Source organism: Cyprinus carpio, chromosome A12 (genome assembly GCF_018340385.1).
Source record: "Cyprinus carpio isolate SPL01 chromosome A12, ASM1834038v1, whole genome shotgun sequence".
In the NCBI taxonomy this organism is placed as follows: domain Eukaryota; kingdom Metazoa; phylum Chordata; class Actinopteri; order Cypriniformes; family Cyprinidae; genus Cyprinus; species Cyprinus carpio.
This window is the reverse complement of record NC_056583.1, coordinates 7,503,425-7,528,431: the sequence shown is the minus strand read 5'-3', so window position 1 is coordinate 7,528,431 and position 25,007 is coordinate 7,503,425. Positions and strand designations below refer to the sequence as shown.

At 39.6% G+C, this 25,007-nt stretch overlaps 1 protein-coding gene across 3 annotated transcripts in view; it reads right to left on the bottom strand.

Moving 5' to 3' along the window:
• Positions 1–25,007, bottom strand: part of LOC109110240 (glutamate receptor ionotropic, delta-1-like) — a 443,260-nt gene that overhangs the window by 23,530 nt on the left and 394,723 nt on the right. For all 3 annotated transcript variants that reach the window (XM_042767362.1, XM_042767361.1, XM_042767363.1), the window contains exons 7-12: positions 24,116–24,277; positions 22,915–23,034; positions 6,661–6,762; positions 5,651–5,848; positions 3,963–4,293; positions 1,682–1,820 (exon numbers count right to left, since the gene is read on the bottom strand). In XM_042767362.1, the coding sequence (XP_042623296.1) occupies positions 1,682–1,820; positions 3,963–4,293; positions 5,651–5,848; positions 6,661–6,762; positions 22,915–23,034; positions 24,116–24,277 (1,052 nt within the window). The remainder of the gene's footprint in view (positions 1–1,681; positions 1,821–3,962; positions 4,294–5,650; positions 5,849–6,660; positions 6,763–22,914; positions 23,035–24,115; positions 24,278–25,007) is intronic.

Genomic DNA, 25,007 nt, shown 5'->3' with positions numbered 1-25,007 from the left:
AAAGTGGCCCATTAGAATATTATTAAAACAATTCCTGCCTACGTAAATTCAAATGGTTAGGGGGTGGGGAGGGGCGAGGTCATGGTTAGAACGCTTGGTTGAGTGGATCAGACAAGACGATGACAAAGAAGTGCCACTGTAGTGTCAAGTTTTCGCAAGTTATTACACATGTACCTGAATAATTATGTATGTAAATATGTTACAATTATGAAAATGTTTTTAAAATAAATTGCTGACAGTACAATACTGGACAATGATGTAGGCCTAATCTGCAGAATTTACACTTCAATTATGAGACTAAAGTGTTTCCCATGCATTGAGTGCAGGTGTTTTTATATCACTGTATTTCTGAAGGAAACCAACTGTCTTCAGAAAATTGGATGTCATTTTCATTTCATCTTGCATGAAATGTCTGATAAAGCAGCTTTTTTGAGCGAAGCGCTGTTTGTGTACAGCCGTTACTGGGGAAACCTTGATCTCTACCACTCCAACAGCCCCTCATGCTGGCAGAAAATGAGTGTACATATATATGGCGCCACAAATAGAGTGTAGTCTGTAGGAAATACTGGCCTATGGTATAAATAAATTCAACTTTATAACAGTTTCAATGCAATTCATGTTATAATGTTAGAATCAAAGAACAATAAACATAATTCATATGCACTTATCGGTTGTTGACATCCTATCTAAAACGTGATTTACCATAAAAAATACAGATACAGATAAAAGTACAGATATACAGATAAAAAACAAAAAAACAAAAACAACAACAACAACAATAACGTTACCACTCTAATATGTCTTGCAATATCCATGCATGCAAAGATTCTGATCGATACTCTTGTTCAATATTCTCGGGGTCTGAATCCGGCTCAAATTAATATGGTAATATTGAAGCCATCCTTAACAATACCAGAGTAGACGAAACTTGCTGCTTTGGCAAGGGGCGTGGCAGTACTGAAACACTGTCTAAGCTGTTCGCCAATCACAATGCACTGGGACAGCTAGCCAATCATATCACATTTCGTTTTTTAGAAGGTGGGCCTTCATGAAACCCAGAACTGATCGAGCCGTTTGTGCCAGGCTGGAGAAAAAGGTATTGTAATAATGTAAATTATGTGAAAAATACTGCGTTTTTTAAACCACCAGGCATGAGAGCATGTTATAGTGATGTCACAAAGTGGCCCATTAGAATATTATTAAAATAATTCCTGCCTATGGAAATTCAAATGGTTAAGGGGTGGGGAGGGGCGAGGTCGTGGTTAGAACGCTTGGTTGAGTGGATCAGACAAGACGACAAGCATGTTATAGTAACCCCCCCCCCCCCAAAAAAAAAATAAAAAAAATAAATAAATAAATAAATAAAAATAATCAAGACTTTACAAAAGAGCATAATAAGACCCCTTTAAAAATGTGTCACTGTTTTTCTGTAAAATCCCAATGTATCAAATTGCCTGCTTGCCTTCTCTTGCCAAACATAGCCTATGTTAAACTGTATAATACTGCATCAGTTTTCAGCATATTGTTGCCATGGGGCCAAACTATGTTTGAAGCTTCCTGAACATAAGGATGCACCAATTATGAGGACAAACACAGAATAGAAATGCTTTTAATAGACATAGATCAACTCTGTAGCATATGGTGAATTGAGTGGTAGACTATTTGTGAAATGGTACTTTACCTTATAGTGTTGTCCATGCGGGACACAGTTAGGAACGCAGCCAGGTTAGCAGTGTAAGACGAACACACAATCAATGTGAACAGCCACCAACTGCCCATGACTATCCTCAATGCCACAGACCCCACCACTGAATCTCCACCTGTGGCAGATAACACAAAAATCCTTTAGAATATGTACATGTAAGAAGGGACTTTGATTCCTATTCTATTTCTTGTAACACACACACACACACACACACACACACACACACACACACACACACACACACACACACACACACACATATATATTCTTCTATCACCCTTGTTTTTTTTTTTGTTGTTTTTTTAAACCTTTCATTTTTTTCTTTTTTTTTTTTTATCCGGATTTTATACTCATAAAATGGAGGCCTGCCACACACAAAGAGTATTAAAAGATTATCATATGGTAATTTCAACACAGACGTGCATAATCTATAAAATACAAACATACTTTCACATTATTAACCTTAGTCATTAGAATGTCAAAATGTATATGAAATATGCTTATTTATTATATATATGATTAATATCAATTATAAATTAATAATTATAATCTATTAATTCATCTGTCTAATAATGTCTAAAAATATAATAATTATGTCTATCAAGCTCTAACAGACTATCCAAATTTTAATAAAACAATAGGGTTAGAAGCACAGATGTGTCTGTCGCTTTAAAGGTATGATTCACCCAAAAATGAAAATTCTGTCATAATTTACCCAGGTTGGTTTAAACCGGCAAGTTCTTTCTTCTGTTGAACACAAAAGAAGATACTTGTGAGTAACTAAACAGCTGCTGGTCCTCAGTAACTTCCATAGTAGAGAAAAAATGCTATTATTGGGGAGTTATTGGGGAACAGAAACTGTTTGGTTACCCATATTCTTCAAAGTATTTTCTTTATGTTCAACAGAATAAAGAAATTATTACAGGTTTGGAACAACTTGTGGGAGTATAAATGATGACAATCATTTTTAGGTGAACTATACCTTTAAGTCAAACAGTCCAACGTAAGCAAATGATTCTCTGCAAACTGCATGTTCATCATTAGTTACTGGACAGACCCACTGATAACTTTCCCGTTTAGCTCTACATCTGGAGAGTATTGTGTTCAAAGGGCAGACGTGAGCTCTAGATGTTTTAAACCACGCAGGTTTAGCGCATACTGCGCTCACGTGAAAAGCTTTAATGGCACGCGTTCTGGAGACTCCATCTTCTCCATTTCATTTTTTCACAGGATAAAGTAAATTATACAAGTTCAATTGACATAAGGGTGAGTATATGATGATAGAATTTTCTTTTTTTTTGGCTAATGTATTCCTTTATGATACTATTTATTGATTAATAATGATTCAGCCAAAACTTATGTTGTTTATCATTATCATAATGTGTTTTAGAATTACCTGAAGTTCAGTCAGGAAACTCTAGACTGGCACAGATTGGTATTTGACGTGTAATCTGCTAGCAATTACATTGTATACTACATAGTACATGCAGTTTTGGCTCAGCTGTATCTTGCTTGCTCAACATTTAAATAGTCAGGTTCAGTGTTTGCTGTAAGCCAGTTCTGCAGCATGCTATCAGAGTTACTCTGAAACCCTCCTCTCCCCCAGCTCCACCTGTCTAGATAGTGACGTGACATTCAGCCATTCAGACATCCTGTCTAGATCATCTACAGGAATATGAGGTATGTTTATTTCTGCCGCTGAAGCATTTCTGTGTATGCCTTGGTAGTAGCAAATCATCATACTTGCTCTGCAGCAATAACAGTAGCAGCAACAACATCTTGTGTAGCTGATATATTCCTTCAAGACCAAATTAATTAGCATAGTTATACCAATTAACATGCTGAAACTACTCAGAGAGTGGTAGTGACTGAGTTGCTTAAATTATATTTTTATGGTGCTTTGCTGTCACCTGGACACATTCACTTTTTTTGCATTCAAGATTAAAACAAACAAACAAAATTCTACAAAATATCTCCTTTTGTGTTGTATGGGTTTGAATGAGTAAATAAATGATAACAGTAAATCTGTTTACGTCTTCTAAGAATGCTTGCCTTAGCAGATGCTTCCATTAGCAGAGGGAGCGATGTAGTGACACCCCAATATAACGTGGCAGCAGCTTTAATCTTGTCATCTTTCTAAGCCCTGAGTCAAATCATCACCTGATCCTCTGGCTGCTCTTAAAAGCATTCTAAGCTGATAAGTTGTTTCTGAAGGTGCCTTTGAATGGACACATGAGAGAGGAATACAACGAAGTACCTTGTTGTACAAAAGCTCCATAGACAATCCATATAGCACTATGCAATGAGTTAGACATGGATGAATTGTGATGGGCTCCTGGAGGATTCTGGGAGCGGAGCATCTGCATCCGTGTTAGCAGGAAGATAAGAACGCCCACCACAGGAATAGCAGCTGCGATACAGGCCCACACAGCCAAGTCAAATGGGGCAAACAAAGAAAAAATGTTGATCTTTTCCTCGGGTTTGCGATGTAGGATCCCTACAGAGTAGTCCATGTAGCGCTTGCTGAAGTCCACTACGTTCTCTCGCTCTGGTGTTATAGTTATGGCAGACACTGCCAAATCAGCTCTCTGTAAAGACAAGGTATGGTATGTATGGTAAATTGGTATGTACAACCATAGAGACTCACTCTTTAGGTAATACAGGCCTTAGAAAAATGCACAAAAATTATTTCTAATCAGGTTTTGTTTTTGTTTTTCTAAACATTCTTAAAACAAGTGTAAGTTTTAAGACTGTCCAAAGAATGCATCTATTTATATATATATATATATATATATATATATATATATATATATATATATATATATATATGTGTGTGTGTGTGTGTGTGTGTGTGTGTGTGTGTGTGTGTGTGTGTGTGTGTGTGTGTGTGTGTGTGTGTGTGTGTGTGTGTGTGTGTGAAATGTTGAAGGTGTCTGAATACATTTTGGTTTGACTGTATATATCTATATCTATCTATCTATCTATCTATCTATCTATCTATCTATCTATCTATCTATCTATCTATCTATCTATCTATATATAAAGCATAACTTCATTTTATTTGGTTACGTTTATGCCGGGGTTGTCCTGCATCCCTGCTAAAATCAATAAATAAGAATTGCCAGTGGGATAAGAAATTAAAGATATAAAAACTATTTTACATAGTATTTCTTCTCATTTTCAGATAATTTATCTTGAAAAACAAGAATGGACAAAATACTCAATAAGACAAAGATTATTGCAGTAAAGTCAGCAAATCTGTTGAAAGCAAGAAAACAAATGAAAACAAGATTTGGAGGGGGGAAAAGTCAAAGAATGACATCAGAATTATAGTTAATGTCGGCCCTGGTATTTTTTTGTTTTTTTTTTTTTTTTTTTTTTTTTTTTGTGGTTGTTTTTTTTTTTTTTGTTTTTTTTTTTTTTTTGAGGGTTGATATTCGGCCCTGGTAACGGGGCCAGCTTTATTTAATTGAGGGTTGATATACTGTAATAGATTAGACAAACATTTTTGACTGATTCAGCTCTCACGTTTTTTTATTTTTATTATTATTTTTTTATTATTTTTTTTTATTTTAGTTAAGCTTAATCTAGCTGTATGAACCCTCTTATACTGTCCAAGCAGAGTGGTTTGAAATTGCACTTTACAGTTCATTCCTTAACAATAACCTCTTAGAGTGCAAGGTACTGGACAAAATGCCCATGCAACCAATCATAGAATTAAAAGTTCAAGCAACATAATTATTGTGTTTGCTTGACTGATCATTCCTGTAACTTCTAAAGTACTCATGCCAATCCCCAGAACAAACTAACACACCAGCATCCAAAACACAATATATGCTGGCGACCTTTTCATCAGAATAATTTGAGAAAACATCAGGCAAGTATAAGTTGAGTAACATTTAATTGCTTTGGACATGTAAATACAAAGATATTTAGAGCACTTGCCTTGTTTATGAGTTCCCCAATCATGCCATTCCAAGACCCATTGGGGAGCTGAGAACCATATTTGCTGTCTGCCACCTGGTAGATATCATACTTGAATCCTAGGATCTTGGCCAAGGCATCCAGGACATCAATTGAGAAGCCTTTATATCTTTTGGGCTGTCCGAGGATGTTCTCTGCCACCATCACAAATGGATCCTCCTTTGAAGGGGAATACTGATTACCAAAAGGTACAGACACATTTTAAATGTTTGGTAAAACATGTTTCAATACTTTCAATGGCTCCCTGGAGAATACTTTCTGTAGTAGATGCTTACTGGTCTGGGAAAATTATTACAATTACTGGAAGATGACATCACTGAATCATCAATGAACTGACTTTAGTTGAAAAAAAAAAAAGACTCTGTTATTGTATTATTGCATTAATGACAAACTATTTTCCTGTTTGACACTGTAAAGCTGCTTTGACACAACCAGTGTTATATAAAGCGCTATACAAATAAAGGTGACTTGACTTGACTTGACAAATGGATCATAAGGGATAAGCAGATTAGAAGCTGAATGTTTCCCTCACCCATGCTGGTAACATTTACTACAGGCAAATAAAAAATACATTATTAAAATGAAGCATGTCTACTGGAAATCATTAAAAAATGGAGAATAGTTGTATGAACAATACAAAATTTAACACGTTGTGACAGTTTTAAACAGAGCTGAGAGTTCTACACTTTTATTTGCACTGGTAGGCATGATCATATTAGCCAAAAATAATTAGTATGCAAACATGCAAGGGCTTAGGGGTTTGTAGAACTTTGTGAATGAGGGACATTTCAATTCCACTGAAATCTGCTTAGTATAAGGGTTGCAGATTCTATGCTCTGAGAAGTACAAGAATATCCAGTACTTAAGTAATGACCATGAAAAAAAAAAAAAAAAAGATTCATTATTCACACATTTATCACATCGCAAAACAAAAATATTTTAAATGTTAAAATGATAAAAGTATGTATTACCAACAAAGTCACAACTTTAACTGTAATGCCCTGCATGCCATTCTCGATACGGCTCTCCTTTAGACTTCCATTCAGGCCATGGACAGAATCCCATGTAGCCAACTGCAAGACAAAGAAAAACAGAACAGAAACAGGTCAACATTATAGCTCCATTCATCTTCAATCTTTCTGTTTGACTTCTGACCTGGACAGTACAGTAAGTGCTTATCATAAGACATATTTCCAAATGAAACAGGGTATTTATATTTACAGGAAATAAGTAAATAAGGTGGGACTTGATCCATCAGAAATTGATTGGTTGGTGAAAAGTGGTTTAATTTTCATGTCAAGTTTAACTTTAAAATAAATCTTGAGAACTCAGTCACAGTGCAAGTATATAAAACCATACTGACATGCATATTATGTGTGCCTCAAAATTATGAAAAGTACAAGAAAAGGTTCAGTTGTCTTGAGTTGAAAATTAAAAAAAATAAACTAAACTGAAAAATATTAAATTCAATTCAGTTATGATTCGTTTAACATATTAACATTGCTCATATATCAGAATCAATATACACAATTCACATTGACACTGTAAGCCATTAATTATCAATATCAATGAGCTACATTTAATGACTCGATTTGGAAGACTAATCTCATTAATCATTAATTTAGTCAAAGAAACAGGTGAATATGAAGGTTAATAATACCATTTAACAATAAGGACCAAGCTCATTTCGATGTGATGAGTCTTCTTTGAAGTGTTTGAATTAACTGTAAACACATAAAATTTGTTGCCATAGAATGTACTTAGAAATAAGAAAAAGAACATTTACATGCATGTATAAAGTAGCAGGCATATCCATTTAGGAGGCACAACATTTTCTCTTCATTACTCTTCCACGAGGACAAGTACCATGTTGGTCTGGTTCCAGGAGGTGGCACTGGATAAAATTACAAAATGCATCTGATGACTGCATACTGCACCATCACCTGCCTTGGGACATAAAATCCCTTTTTTTTTTTTTTTTTTTTAAGCCAATACTTGGTGTCCTTAGCCATAAGAGATTTCTTCATTACAGTATGTACACAAACAGCCCTACAGCAGGGGCAAAGGGGAAAGCTTGTAATGTTGAAAAATTTATGAAATTCCTCATTTTCATACTGAGCAATGCTCTGAACAGTCACAAAGTGAAAATAAAGACAAATGAAAGCCTCTATGAGTATGTATGCTGGTGTTGGTGGGTTGGTAGGTGCTCTGTGTGAAGACTTGCCCCAAATTTAGAAATATAATGCCACAGCAAGAACATAACAGTTGTTACACTGATTACACTGGAACACTTTTAAAGTCCAAGTCACTTCATTTTACACTGTTACAAGCTGAAAATGAGAAAATATAGAAGTATACATTGTGTATGTGTATGCATGTATATATATATATATATATATATATTGTGAGCCGTGTCCTGGGCACCTATCAGCGTCGCCCTGGCAACGAGGGAGATTCACCTGCACGCAATCACAGCGGGCTGATTGGTCCCAGCTGAAGCGGATGAGGAGAGGACTATAAACGCTGCGCCTGAAGGTGACACAGGGAAGAGAGGATCTTCAGATGACTGAAACTAACATTGTGTCTCTTGTCCCTCCAGAAAGCTGCGGATCGACCAGCCCGCCACCCGAGCACCGGACACCAAGTCCCCTTGCACTCAGCCGGCCGGCAAACAGGATCACATGGCACCGAGGACGAGCACTGGACACCACAGGATTCAGCACAAATCAAAGCACCTGTCAATAAATACACCCTCCGGGGCTTCACTTTTGCACTAAACCCTGTCGTGTGATTCTTCAGCCCGTGACACTGGTGGAGAATGCGGGTAGATTACTGAAGGATCACCGACTCACCTGATTGTCCTGGTTCACCAAGCTGTTTTTTTTTCCCCCTCTGCTTTCTCGTCAGGCGGTGACTCCCTCCCCAGCTATGGAAGAGCTTCTCAAGCACCTGACGGAAATAAGCATTCGACAGCAGCAGATCGTCGAGCACATGGCCACTCGACAGGGCGAAACAGAGCGTGAGGTCGCCGCTCTCCGCTTCACGTCGAGGCCGTTGAGCTAGCGGAGATGACGATGCGACGAGAGGCTGGGGAGCGAGCACCGCCATTTCCCCGGAGGGTGTACCAGGAGCGACGCACGCCAGAGGGCACCCAGCGCACAGTCAGCAGGTCGGCGGTTCCCGGCATACAGGATGAGCCGATGCCCACGGAGCCACCACCCTCTCCCAATCGCGCCTGGCTGGCAGGCTGTGCCGTCCATTTGGAGCCACCACGAGGGGCACCCCAGAGGTTTCCATTAACGGCCGACCGTATACAGCCCTGTTGGACTCTGGAAGTGCGGTAAGCCTGGTCCAGTCCTCCCTGTTTCCCCCACAGATGGGAACCAAAGCTCGCCTCTCCATTACCTGCGTCCATGGGGACACCCAGAACGTGCCCACCCGGCGGGTAACACTCTCCACGAGGACTGGCACCTGGCCACTGGAAGTGGGCGTAGTCAGGGACCTGCCCGTGCCCGTCCTGTTGGGGAGAGACTGGCCAGGCTTTGACCAACTGCTCACCCAAGTCACCCGGCCTGCCAGCCCTGCCGGGAACCGCCAGAAGAGGAAGAACGTCAGCCGGGGTCCCCGATGGCGCCCTGTCCTCCTGGCTTCGGACAGCACCCGAGATGGTGAGTCCCCCCCCCAAAGTGCTAACCTTTTCTATGATGTGTTCCAGCACGTACGGGGTGGGGGAAATTTTATGAAGGAGCAGCTCGGGGACGACCGGCTGAAGCACTGCTGGAAGCAGGTGAGAGTGGTTGAGGGAAAAGAAGTCCAACCGCCACCACACCCAACCCCACACTTCGTGGTTCAGAACGGCCTGCTGTATTGTGTCGCACAGCGGAGAGGGGAGGAGGTCAAACTGTTGGTAGTCCCACGCACAAAGACACAGACTATCATCGAGCTCGCCCATTCCCATCCTATGGCGGGCCACCTGGGGGCGCAAAACACCACTCAACGAGTCCGGGACAGGTTCCATTGGCCCAGCATGGAGGCGGAGATCAAGCGGTTTTGTCAGGCCTGTCCGGACTGCCAAAGGACTTCGCCACAAACTCCTCCCCCAGCTCCGCTAATCCCGCTGCCCATCATTGAGGTGCCCTTTGAGCGGATAGGAATGGACCTCGTAGGGCCGCTGCCAAAGTCCGCCCGGGGACACGAACACATTCTAGTCATCGTGGATTATGCGAACCCGGTACCCCGAAGCCATTCCACTGCGCAAAGCCACGTCCAAAGCCATCGCCCAGGAGCTCTTCCTGCTGTGCAGCCGGGTCGGCATACCCCGGGAGATACTGACCGACCAGGGCACCCCCTTCATGTCCCGGACGATGGCTGACCTGCACCACCTCCTAAAGGTCAAGCAGCTGCGGACCACTGTGTACCACCCGCAGACCGATGGGCTGGTCGAAAGGTTCAACAAAACCTTAAAGCAGATGCTCCGCCGCGTGGCTGCGGACGACCGACGGGATTGGGATCAAATGCTGCCGTACGTCCTCTTCGGCATCCGGGAAGTCCCCCAGGCCTCCACAGGATTCACACCATTCGAGCTCCTGTTTGGGCGGCAGCCCCGTGGCCTGCTTGATGTCGCCCGAGAGGCCTGGGAGCAGCAGCCGACCGCCCATCGAACCACGATCGAGCACGTGAGGGAGATGAGGGAGAGGATCGACGGCGTCATGCCCCGCGTCCGGGAGCACCTGGCGGCCGCCCAAGAAGCTCAACGTCGACGATACGACTGAGCGGCCCAACCGCGGGAATTCCAGCCAGGGGATTACGTCCTAGTCCTCGTCCCGACAGCAGCATGTAAATTCCTCACCAAATGGCAAGGCCCGTACATCGTCGCGGAGAAGGTGGGGCCCGTGACTTACAGAGTACGCCAGCCGGGGCGCCGGAAGGAAAGCCAACTGTACCACATCAATCTCCTGAAGCGCTGGGAGGGGACGAGGACTCAGGTGGCGGCCCTAGCCGCCTCCTCACCCGTGGTTGTTGACGTCAGCCCCCACCTGTCGGCCGCCCAGAAGACAGAGCTTCAACATCTGGTCGGTCAGTTCTCTGATGTGTTTCTCCCCACGGCCCGGGCGGACCAACCTACTGCAGCATGACGTCCGCACCCCACAAGGGACCATTGTGCGACAGCGGCCCTATCGAATCCCGGAGGCCCGGCGACACGCAGTCAAAGGGGAGGTACGAGAGATGCTGAAGCTAGGGGTCATCGAGCCCTCCCGCAGTCCCTGGTCCAGTCCCATAGTCATGGTCCCAAAACCGGACGGCACCCTTCCGCCGCCTAAACGAGGTCTCCGAGTTCGACGGATACCCGATGCCCCGTGTTGATGAGCTGCTGGAGCGGCTGGGGAGAGCCCGGTTCATATCCACGCTCGATCTCACCAAGGGCTATTGGCAGGTACCGTTAACAGAGACCGCCAAAACGAAGACCGCCTTCTCCACCCCCACTGGCCACTGGCAGTACCGGGTTCTCCCCTTCGGGCTGCACGGGGCTCCGGCTACCTTCCAGAGGATGATGGACATCGTGCTGAGACCCCATCAAGCTTACGCCGCAGCCTACATCGACGATGTTGCCATCCACTCGGAGACCTGGGAGGACCATCTGGAGCGGCTCCGGAGGATGCTTCTTGAGCTGCGGCGGGCAGGGCTCACCGCCAACCCCAAGAAATGCCACCTCGCCCTACCTGAAGCACAATACCTCGGTTTCCAGGTGGGCCGGGGCCTGATCCGTCCGCAACAGGGGAAAGTGACAGCCATTCTCTCGGCCCCGAGGTCCTCCACCAAGAAACAGGTACGGGCCTTCTTGGGGTTGGCTGGGTACTACAGATGTTTTATACCAAACTTCTCCTCCCTAGCGACAGCCCTGACAGACCACACTAAGAAGGGACAGCCGGAGAAGGTAAAGTGGGGAGCCCCGGAAGAGGAAGCGTTCAGGAGGATAAAGGCAGCGCTCACGTCTGAGCCAGTGTTGCGCGCGCCCGACTTTAACTGTCCCTTCTTATTACAGATGGACGCATCCGACACCGGGTTGGGAGCCGTCCTGTCCCAAGTGCAAGACGGTGATGAGCACCCGGTGGTCTACATCAGCCGAAAGCTGTCCACAACGGAACAACGATACGCGGCAGTGGAGAAGGAGGCGCTGGCCGTCAAGTGGGCAGTCCTGGAGCTGAAATACTACCTACTGGGACGGAAATTCACTCTCTACACCGATCATGCCCCGTTACAGTGGATGGCCCGGGCTAAGGACACCAATGCCAGGGTGACGCGGTGGTTCCTTCCACTTTGATGTGCGACATCGAGCTGGAACCGCCAACGCCAATGCGGTTGGACTCTCCCGCCTGTGGACAGCTTTCGCAGGTCTGTCAGGTACTCTTCCTCCCCCAGCCCCCACCTCCCCCCTCGCCCGAGGAACCAGAACGACGCTTGGGAAGCGCAAAAGCGTGTGAGCCATGTCCTGGGCACCTATCAGCGTCGCCCTGGCAATGAGGGAGATTCACCTGCACGCAATCACAGCGGGCTGATCGGTCCCAGCTGAAGCGGATGAGGAGAGGACTATAAACGCTGCGCCTGAAGGTGACACAGGGAAGAGAGGATCTTCAGATGACTGAAACTAACGTTGTGTCTCTTGTCCCTCCAGAAAGCTGCGGATCGACCAGCCCGCCACCCGAGCACCGGACACCAAGTCCCCTTGCACTCAGCCGGCCGGCAAACAGGATCACGTGGCACCGAGGACGAGCACTGGACACCACAGGATTCAGCACAAATCAAAGCACCTGTCAATAAATACACCCTCCGGGGCTTCACTTTTGCACTAAACCCTGTTGTGTGATTCTTCAGCCCGTGACTATATATATATATATATATATATATATATATATATATATATATATATATATATATATATATATATACTGTACACACACACACAAAGTGGGTACAGAAAATAATCACCCCCTTTAAAATAATCACATTTTGTTGATTTGCACCCTGAAATGAAGACAGACACAGTTTGTGTTTTATCCAGCTGTATTTACTCAGTGCAACTTATAACATCCAAGTGAAAGATATGTAACAAAACAAAAAAAAAACTTCACTAAGTTGGAAAAAAGGATCACCCCTTGTGTCAGTATTTTGTTGAACCACCTTTTGCTTGAATTACAGTCTCAAGTCTGTTGGGATCTGTCTCTACTAACTTTGCACATCTAGACTTTGCAATATTTGCCCAGTCTTCTTTACATAACAGAGAAAGCTCAGTTAAATTTGATGGTAACCATTTGTGGACTGCAGTCTTCAAGTCATTCCACAGATTTTCGATGGGGTTTAAGTCTGTGCTCTGACTAGGCCATGCAAGGACATTCATCTTTTTCATTTCTGTGTTGGCCTCAGTTTGTGTAAAAAAATTACAAAGGTAGACCTGAAGCAAAAAACCATGCAAGAACATGAAAAACCAACTGTTGTGTGGTGATGCACTGTTGACGTGGATAAACATCAGTTTGACACATCAAATTATTATGTAAAGGTCTTCCAATACAGAAGTATTTCTATGATTAAATGTGCTGGCCTATTGCATAGTAAGTCTTTTTTTTTTGATTAAAAACAACTTCACGTGAAAAGTATAACTACTACTGTTAAAGTTAAAATTGAAGGCTTCTGCTGAATTCAATAAGCAACCAAGTGCACTATGAATTTTATGTGTTGGCCTGTACTGTATACTTGCTATACTGGACTCATATTATTGTGAAATTACTCTCTTAGCTATCAATTTTTATCCTGTTTAACTTTTAAATATGCCCTAATGGCTTTATATTGACGTAAATGGTCATTATATAAAGTGGTTCAACATATTACAGTCATTGGTCAGGCATCGACCAAAAAAATGGCTTCAATCACACCCCAGCCTCATCCCCGATTCTGGTCTCTCACATCTGCATTTACAAGTGCACAAGTGAGTTTTACTACAGGAATATTGTGAAAGGAACAGTGTTGGGGGTAACGCATTACAAGTAACTCGAGTTACGTAATCAGATTACTTTTTTCAAGTAACTAGTAAAGTAACGCATTACTTTTTAATTTACAAGGAAATATCTGAGTTACTATTTCAAAAAAGTAACGCCAGTTTCTTTGTTTTTCCATTTATTGACTGACAAGTCTCCTGTCCCCATACTGAGAGAAATCAGAGTACAGAGGCGTTGTGTGCGCTGTGTGAACATGATGTAGTTCTAGACTAAATGTGAATGTGCATTAATTCATCCTATTCACAAACAATTTAGAGTTAGTATTCATCCAAATTAATTAAAACAGTGAAATGCAAACTTAGAATATGACACAAACCTGCAATAATTAAATGTTAAATAACACAAATGTATCTAATCCCATTTTATTAACTAGTGTCTTTGCTGCTGACCTTTGATGATCCAGTTCAACCATACTAATGAGCAAAAATTACTTTAGATAAACTAACAATTGTGCTTCATTGTTTTTTTTAATTGCTGAAGAGTGTTGAATCTTCTTCTCCTGTGTGCTACTGTACAGACGTGAATTTACTTTTCCTTCAGCCTGAGGTTTATTCATCACACTTCTTGGTGTGAAAGGGCTTTTACATTTGCTATAAATAGAACTTCTTATATTAAAAACAATCAAGCCCTGCTCATATTTAAAAAGTAACGCAAAAGTAACGTAATGCATTACTTTCCATAAAAAGTAACTAAGGTAATTAGTTACTTTTTTGGGGAGTAACGCAATATTGTAATGCATTACTTTTAAAAGTAACTTTCCCCAACACTGGAAAGGAGTATCAAATGTCAAAGCACTAAGATTTGAAATTGTGCTGCCAGATCTGAAAGGTTGTTAGTGCTGACTTGTGGTTGTACAGTGAAACTGAAGTAAAGTGTGAAAGTAAATAAGTCATACACATTTGTGTCTGTCATTTTGTTTATGTGAATGTCATTTTACACATTTGCAACTATTCATCCAGTTTGGAGTGATGTCCTGATCCAGCGAGGGCCTGTGTAATACCCAAAACCTTCCACTTTAATCTGAAACTCAGTAACCAAACATGGGTGAGATTCAGCTTTTCATATCAGAGCTGTGAGTGTAAATTTCAACTTATAAATATGAATATTAATATGACCCTTTTTCCAGCTGAGTGATTTTGGTTTTTATTTTTATTTTTTTATAAGTTATATGCTGCACTGAGTAAATAGCTGGATAAAACAAAAACTGGGCCATCTTCATTTCAGGCTGCAAAGCAAGGGGGAATTCTTTTCTATACCCCTATATACGTGTGTGTGTGTGTGTGTGTGTGTGTGTGTGTGTGTGTTTGGGACATTACTACCAATTCCTAATACTCTATCTTGACACAATGGACAAACACCCTGTCACAGTTAACATCAACATTTATTAACAATGCGTCCTGCCCTATCAGAGAGAAAAGAAGTAGCATGTTTGCCAGTCATGAGTCTTTCATACAGGGAAATTTGTTCATGTTTTTGCATTATGGCATATAGTTAAGCTTAGTTCAGACTACAAGTTTTTTTTTTAAACATTGGCAGATCAGATTTGCTGTCTGTCTTGAAGTCATTGTGGTGTTCACACTACGTGAAACTACGTACCTGTAAATGATCCGCAACAGGGGGTGACACACTACACAAGCTGACAACAACTCTGTCACCCAACTACTCAACACAGTCCCCAATCCATTTTGTCATGAAAACATGCAAGAAAAAACAGGAATGATGTGAAAAAACTTCTTCAAACTTTTCTTAAGTTTTTCTTCTGCTGACATCAACTCATGCCTTACTCTCTCACTGGCTGTAGCTCGTCACAACACCTGACACCACGTGATGTCGAATGTATCGGTGAGCCTCTTTGATGTGTCACTGAATAGTTCACACAAGACTGCCGAGCACTGATCACCCAATGATTTTCCTCTGATCACAGCTTGACCTTTCGGCGAGCTTGTTGACTTGCAAATCACAAATCCTGTAGTGTGAACTTGGCTTTAATGGCAAGTAATGGTCACACATATCTGTTTTGCTATTCCCTTACGAAAAATAAGTTTCTTCAAGTGTGCTATTAGTATACTTCTTTTAACCCTCTGAAGTCTAGGTGGTTTTGGGGGCCTGGAAAAATTTTGACATGCCTTGACTTTTGTGCGTTTTTCATTTGCTTATAAATATATTCGTATTCATGGCTAAAGCCTGAAAACACTGTATTCAGTAGAAACTGGGCTACATTAATAAATAAATAGCATGTATGTACATGGTTGTGTTTATGCATGGTTAGTGAAAAACTAAAATTTGTGAGGAAAAAATAAATGTATGTAATTTCATGTTTGTAGTTTATTTTGAATATATTTGATTAACCCATAAAATAATTTGAGATTCACTTTCGAGTGCAGTTAAACAGTTTATTAGGAACAATCAAAGCTGACTTTCAAAGCTGAATTTTTAGCATCATTACTCCGGTCACACAATCCTTCAGAAATCCTTCTAGTGTATTGTTACACTTGGAGTAAGACTGGAGTAATGATGCTGAAAATTTAGCTTTGATCACAGGAATAAATTAAATTGTAAAATATATTCAAATAGATTAGTTATTTTAAATAGTAAAAATAATTTGTTGCTTAAAAATAAATTACTGCTTTAGCAAACTGGTATTGACTGGTATTGTGTAATGTTGAAATATATAAATGAACATCACATAACTAGCATTTCCAAAGTGTATATTGTTTATGTGCTCTCAAATAAGCTAAATGATAAACTACATTATGAAATTACTGTGATGGTCACTGATACTAGTAGTACAGTAGAACATTTAGATTATGTGAATGAAACTTCATAATGTTTCACTTGATTATACATTGTCAGGAACTATAGTTTGGAAAAAGTACAACTAGTAAAATGTGTACACGTTATGTGAAACCTAATACAAGTATATAAATAAAAAAAGACTTACTCATGTTTATGATCTCTGCTGGATTAAGCGCTTCATTCTTTTTTCTGAGGAAATCCAAAACTCAAACCCTGAGGTAATCCTCAGCGCATCTTCTTGGGGTGAATTATGTCTTGTTCCTCTCATCGTGAAGCAAACAGTAAAATAAAAAAACTAGAAGAACAGTTTCGCTGCTTTGTTTTCTGTGGTATGGGCGTTTACAAGCCGCGAGCTTCAAGTGAAACATTATAATCTCAATAGCGCACTCGGCGCGTGGGTGTGGTCGCATTAGATATAATGAAGGGAGACATGAAAGATGGACATAACGTTGTTTTCATATGGATTACTTTATCACAGAATATTTGTTTTCGGTAGCACTTGCTTAGTTTAAAAATAGACATGTCAAGCTTTCTATAAATATATGTCTCATGTCTCTTCGTTGAGCATTCACTGAGTTACAGTTCATTTTAATGATGCGTTTCTAAATGATGATCACTGCAGACCAAGGCTGCAGACAGCGCACCTGGTTTGTTTTCTTTATTTTATTTAATCCATGTTTTCATTGTTATACGGTATAGGGCACTAGTTCTAAAAAAAACACAAGTGAAGAAGAAAAAGAAACAACAGATACTAACGTGTAAAACGATCATCTGACATGAAACAGCATCAAAACTGTAACGTTATGGAATAAAATGTTGACCGATGAAGAGGTAATAATTACAGTCAAGCTTTGGGGTGTTGATCGATTTTGATTATCATTCTGAATCCAATTCATAGTCTTTTTTTTCAGCTTTTTGTTCAAAATGTAATTTCTTTTTTTTTTTTTTTTTTTTTTTTTTTTATGAAACTTACTCACATTAAAGTGTTTAAAAAAAGAATGCATGAAGCTAGAATAAAATGTTTTTGTTTACAAGCAGATACCCTGTTCTTTCTCTGGATGTTTTGTATGTTCAGATATTCATATAACAAAATATATACAAATTAAAAGCTAAATAGGGACATAGTAGTATACTTAAAGTATGATGTAAAGTTCACTTAAAGAAAACTTATAAGTATACTTCAAAGTGTACAAAGTATTTAATTAGTAAACTGTCAGTATACCTATAAGTTCACTTTTAGTATAACTGCAGTACAAACTAAAAACATAGAGGTAAACTAGTTGTGTACTCAAAGTTTGCTACTGTTATACTTAAAGTATATTTAAAACTATACTTTTATATACTAGAAAGTGGGCCAAGGAGTATTGAAAAGTACACTTAGAAGTATACTACTAGAACACTGATATTTGTATATTTGGTACATAACTAATACTTAAAAATATACTTGAACTTTACTTAAGTATACTTAATAAAATAAACTTGAAGTATACTACTTTTTGGTAAGGGTTGTATATTGAATAGTGTCATGTTTTTGATGGTAAAATACTTGCTCATATCCTAGATTAATCTGCAGAGACAAATGTAAGTCATTCATAGGTTGATTTCCCTAAAAAGTGTAAACACTGTGGTGCTATAACACAGCAACATCACTTCAACCACTGTTTGGTGAAGCCAGTGGCACAGGATTTACACACCCTGACATTTCCCCTAGCAAACTGGTGGTACAGTAAATGAGTCATTGAGTTTTTTTCCCAGCAAATTAGCTTTTTCCAAATGTATGACTGAAAATACTACTGCTTCCTGTAGACAACAATGTTAAACACAAATGTCTGGCAACGCTTCACCCTGTCTGTGTCTGTCACAGCTCTGCTTAGAGTGATGATCTGAAAGAGCACGGAAGAGAATGAGGAGGCCACCAATTCATCAAATGCTGTCAGATTTTTCTGCTTTCCGCCAAAGTTTTCTCTCGGATGACAAATGAAATTGAAGAATTGATAGATGGCCGTCTTATCCAGGGGCTCAAGAGACTCAACGAACAAACAAAAGCATATCCTTCATCTTCTATTTGATGTCTTATCAGTCTTGACCCCAAACTAGACAAGCATTTATCTGTTTGCTCAGACCTCGATGACTTTGGGATAAAAGTTTTTAAACAATAGATGGCTGGGTAAAAGCAAACAGGACTCTGTGGACATCTGATGTTTTTTTTTTTTTTTTTTTTTTTTTTTGCGTTATATAAAACAAGAATTTTGAATTCAAGACTATGACAAAGACAGACTATGACTACACTAAGACAGTTAAATTTAATGGAAGATGCTTTATTTTATTTTTTGTCATTTTGATGTGCTGAGTCAGTGTTGTGCTTTATGCTTGCCATTTAAAGCTAAAACAAGTAATCAAAGTTTGCAGGAGACATGGAATTTAGGACAAAATTTACTATTGTATTTTTTATTGTATACTGCTTTAGGATTAATCCAGGATTTTTCTAAAATCCTGGTTAAATTTCAGTTGTATTTACACACTATATATATATATATATATATATATATATATATATATATATATATATATATATATATATATATAAACTTACTTATGCAAATTTGAATATTTGTACACTGTCATTTTTTTGTAAGTTATAAATAATAACAATGTATGTTGTACAAGAAAATACTATTTCAGTATTTCTATTCCATTCTATTGCTCGAATGTGTTTTTTTTTAATCATTTGTGAAATTTACTAGCAGTTTCTGAGTGAACATTATTATTTTCATAATAAATCCTTTTTTCTTCTTCTTCTTCTTTTTCAGTGTACTGTTAGTCAGCTTTAGTGAAAAGTCAGTAACATGTCCTGTTTCCACGTTGAGTGATATATCCCTCAGCATCAGAAACATTTTTGTCTGCTGTATTCATAGTACCAGGGCATCTAATAGCTTGCTAATTCAATAGCAAAAATGGACGTATGCTACACTTTTGTTTTGTGGCAAAGCCTGAGATGTGACTGTGACCAAGCCAGGCTTTGCTATATTGTGATTAGCCACTGTATCTCTTCAACAGCAGCTGTAGGATTTCTTTAGACAACATCAGACAGAACAGCTGGCCCAGCAAACTCTCTGGCATAGTGTTTATCAACACCTTATGTTTATCTTTACACTGAAAACCTAAAGCTTAGCACGAACACACATCTTGACAGATCCTAAGGTATGTGCATTTTAGTCATTTTGCCTACTCGAGTAATCAGGTGGGTTGATGCAATTTCTGTTCCGTTTTGGTTCATTTGTGTTTCATTACTGGACTTTGATCAGTGTGAAATATTTTGAAGAATCAAATCACACAAAAATCAAGCAATGCAATCATTGCGTTTTCATGATCAATCATTGCTAGGATTTTTGAACAGTCCCAACAGATCTCAGTAATCTGTCGTGCACATATATGTTTCTGGTAAACAATGCTGAATGAAGGGACATTCACAAGGGACATTGACCAGTAGTGCTTTTAGTGTGGATTTTCAGACAAGGTAACATTAACAGCAAGATTTAATATGGTCATAATTCAGGTGCGTGATTTATATAAAAGAACCGTGGTATTACCATATGATACCAACACAGTACTTTTTTTTCTGGAAAAAAAAGGAACACATATTTTAGAATTCTCAGTTCTGAGTGAAATATGCTGTTTAAACAGAAAATACAATTTCTGTGGTATTATAATTGGATATATTTTAACTGTTAGTACATGGCTATGATTTTAGACCCCCACATTTCACATAACACCAATTTTGACACCCTTTTCGACCAAACTGAGCAATAGAGTATAGTGAGTATAGTGAAAAAGTCTGCAGCAAGTTGTTACTGTATATTATGAAATTAGATTTTGATTACTCTAAAATGTTGCCTTTGTCAGAAAACAGAAAGAAAAAGGCTAACTGGCTAATTATAGTAGATATAAAAGGGATTATTCAATTTGGATATAGTTGCATGAATTAGTCTGGTAAATAGGTAGAAGAAGAATCAAAGGAAAACAATAGCTCTGTTTTAAAACGTAGTGGGAATAGAGCTAGTTGGAATAATACCCTGCACACACCACTATAAATCTGCAACTGAAATTAGTTATCTAATATTAAGTGGATTGTAACAGTTGTAATTAGTAAACATGAACATCAGATTTGTACATATATAATTAATTGATTGATTGATTAATAAATGTATGAAACTGATGTTCATGTTAACTGATTACAACTGTTACAATCCACTTAATGTTAGATAACTAATTTCAGTTGTAGATTTATAGTGGACAAATGAGGGAAAATTATAACATGGACACACTTTTTTTTTGTGGCTAACCTAATGGCATATGCACTTGTAGAAGTTTGCCTTTCAAACACAAAATGTAGGGATAAGAGTACATAAATAAATCATGATCAAATAAATATAATCATGATAAGATAAAATAAATGTAATAAATAGTCTTAACCCATTTTGCACATCACATGGCTGTGACACTTGCTAATTTGCACTGCTCTTGGTAGATTGCATTGGTCATTATTTAAAAGCGCTGGCTGTGTCTGTGTTCTTTCATTTGTGTATTGTCAGTAGATCACACATATAATTTTCCAGTACTATTGGCGCTTTTATGGAAATGCGGTCTCATGCTATTTGTCCTTTAGCTAATCTGGCCCATAGACTTTTAAGCAAAAACAGGTGTTACTGTTACAACTTAACTCTTGTTTCATCTGACATTTTTTTTTCTTGTTGTTGTTTACTGAGCTTGTTGCAATACATTGTGGAATTTCATTACCTGTGAAGGGTCACATGACAATTTTTTTTTTTTTTTTTGACAAAATGAGATACTATTTGGAACATAGTATCACTATTTGGAAGCCTTACCCTGTTAACAATGTGCTGCAACAACTTAAGCCTATCTACACTGGATTTAAGTGAACATTCCAAAAAAAGATCACCTTGATAATTCCTCGTCCATTTGTCCTGTTGCACAAAAGTATGTCAGAAATAGGACTGGGTATCCGTCTATGCTGTTGGTGTGCCATTGTCAGCAGCATCATTAATTATTAGAAGGACTCTTTTTGCCTTTGACACGACACAACACAACTCCCTGTTCACAACCAGTAGAAAGAGTGTTAGTGACGGAAAAGCTCTACGAATGTTTTAAAATGCTGTCTTGGCCAGCAGCTCAATAGATTTTCATGCAGAGCTAATTTATAGAAGCAGTCAGAGAAAAGCCATTTACAGAGACAGAGAGAATAAAAACTAAGATAGGACAAAAGCAAACACTAAAACAGAATACTGAGTCACCCCTGAAGAAATCACTTGAAACTCCAAAGGGTTTCTTGTTTAGCCAGTTTCTTGTATTTGCCTCTGCTTTCAAACCATGACATATGTCAAATTAAAAGCATGGCTCACTGTTTGTCTCCATAGCAGGGTGGAATTGCAGTTGGCTACATTAATCTCTTCTTGGGTGGCACTGCTTAGAAGACTAAAGCTGGTGCTCTAATAATGAACAACAACAGGACTGAGTACACTTGATGTACCATTAGCTGTCCTATCCTTTTATTATAGCTAATAAATGTGCTTTGTATGAGGGGGAGCTGGTACTGTCAGGACCCGTGTGTGTGCGGGCAGGGAGTAAATGGTTGTGAAAATGTGGATCCTAATGGCTGTAATGTGATACAGTGGGTTCATAATTCAGGTTGGGATGCAGGGTGATTAAATCTTCATTACCAGCAGACTGTTTCCTCTCCTGTAATTTACTCTTTCTTTTAAATGATGGATGGAGGCAAACAGTTTATGGCAACAGAAACAAAGCATGAAAATCAGCAAATCCAGCTAAGAAGAGAAGAAAGGACAGAATATATGTAATGAAAATTACTTGTGATTGTTCTAGGAAAAAGCACACCAAAAGCCATTGAAAATATACAACTATAGGCTAAATAAACTAGTCTAGTAGATATGAAATTGAATAAACAGTGTGTAGTGAACACTTAGCTTATGCTGTTTAAACATAGGACAATAGGCCCATTTCATTGATTTTGCATTAAAGCACATTTGGCCTGGTCTGTCAAGCCTGCCACAGCTTGACTCCTCACTTGCGTTTACATTCACCTCTCGGCTGACACAGAGGTAAGGGGTCAAAATGGCAGTCTGGGTATACAATCTGCACAGATAACATCAAGCCAAGTTGTTCTCATTGAGAAGTCATTCTAAAAACCAGATTACTCACTTGCAGAGAACTCGATTAAAATTTTCATTTTACCAAAGGTGACTGGTAATGAAAAAAAAAAAAAAAAAAAAAAAAAAATCATATCAAAAGACAGCTTTTACACCAGGTACTAGAAATGATAGCAAGAGCTATTGAACTCACTCGTTTTATGTCTTTTCCAAACGTTTCACTGAAGCTGGTTCCCAAAATCTCAAACTGAACATGGGAATTTGATCCATTGTCCATGAAGTCCATAATTCCGGTGAGACCAGTTATATGGCCCTGTGGGAAGAAAACCATCTGAATCAATACACAATAAAGCGACATAGTAAAAATAACTGAGCCAGATCAAAGTGCAATGTGCTGTACCCTTTATACACTGAATTTTACCAATTATAATTTTACACCTTTAGGCTTTCTTGGGCTTGACCATAAGAATGGCCTCAGGGCCTGGGGAACTGGGAGAGAGGTTTGGCTCAGTTCGCATTACCACTACTTGCCACTATTAAGAAAATATAAAAAAAAAATAAAAGATCACTCAAAATATTAATTAAAAAACAAATAAATGCTTTTAAATAACAGTTCGAAACCCATATAAGTTTATTAGCCTTTTTTTTTTTTTTTAAAGAAACAATATTTTAAACAATTTTTATTTTTATTTTTTTCTTGAAAATAAATCTTAACGTTTTCTTTACTGGTTTAATGGCACCATCTGTTTAGAGTGATGTGGGTCACTCAACATTTAAAAAGCATCACCATGAAAGGCTTATAGCTTTGACTTCTGACTAACCACTGGTATGACTGTAGAGGGGCAGTGGAAGGTTCAGAGACAAATCTTTCATTGGTGTGTCCCTCTCGGGGCCGATTAGAGGCTTTCTGCTGTTCTGTGTGGCCCATATAACGTTAAAAGGGCGTGAAATTGAGGAACACACACTAGACCGCTTGCTGCCCCTGAGAGCTCACAGAGACATGAGCTCCTAAGATGAGACATCAGCTGTTGCAGCCACCTCACCAACTATTGTGCAGCTTTCAGTAGCCCCTTAGAGAGCTCTGTGTGAGGACATCCAACAGCTATCTCAGCTTGACCGCTGTGCTGGTGTTCAAGAGAAATGTGACTGCAGCGGTTAGAGGGGAAGGCAGGAAACAACTTAGATGAAAGCAATTTGCATTTCAAAAAGCTGTATGTCTGGGACCTGATGTAAAGCAAGGAAACTATCATCTTGTCACAGTTGCTTTTATACAACTACTCTCCATCTTGCCACTTCTAATCTTGCATGCTATATGTGATACCCCCCACAACAGTGTGACAAGCAGCAAAACAGATTCTTTAAAAAAAAAATACCTGACATCAAACACACCGTACCTTTTGGATTGTCTCCAGCATGGACCAGCCTCCATTCCAGGGCTTGGTTGACTTCCTGATGCAGTTGAGGCTGGCCATACTGTGCCACTTTCGGTCCTCTAATTTCCGGTAGAATGCATTTGCCAGCATCAACACACTATCATAAAGGTACAAATTGGACACCTGAAATAAAATAAATAAATAAACTATTTAGAGATGCATTAAAGTGATTTTTTTTTTACCAAAACAAAAATTATGCTTTAATTTAGCTGAAACTATATGAAATTAAAATAAAGTAGGCTATTTTATAATCAATTATTTAATCACATTTTTTTAAATAATCAACACTTAAATAAAAGTGAGTTTACATTGCATATATATGCCTTCAGCGTGACCATGCTCTGAATCACATGTGTAATCAGTCCAATGGATGGGCAAGACGTCATGGGTGGGGTGACCTAATGACCAGAAAGATTAAAAGCACATGTGGTGGAACCGGCGTCAGCTTCTAGGAATGAAGCAAGCATTTACAGGGACGCGGGAAGTATGGCCCTGAGACACAGTGTCTCGTTCCCTTCTGGGAACCATGGTTACATGTGTAACCTGGAGATGTTCCCCTCAAGGAACTCGAGCTGCGTTAAAACACTACGGGAATGAGAATGCCCACGCCGCCAGACTTACAAATCCCTGCCTAGTGTGAAAAAGTTCAGCTAAAGGGATAGAATGGAGCCAGGAGTGGCACAGAAAGCAGGCAGGCACCTGACAAAGTAGGTGGGGACATCCTGCCCAAAGGCCAACTTCAGAGGGAACCCCCAATGGAGAGATCAGATCAAAGGACTCAAGGCTATGGAGTAGTATCCTGATCCACCGCTTAGCATAAGCTTCTCTGGCCGGAGGCCTCAGTCTCTGCACA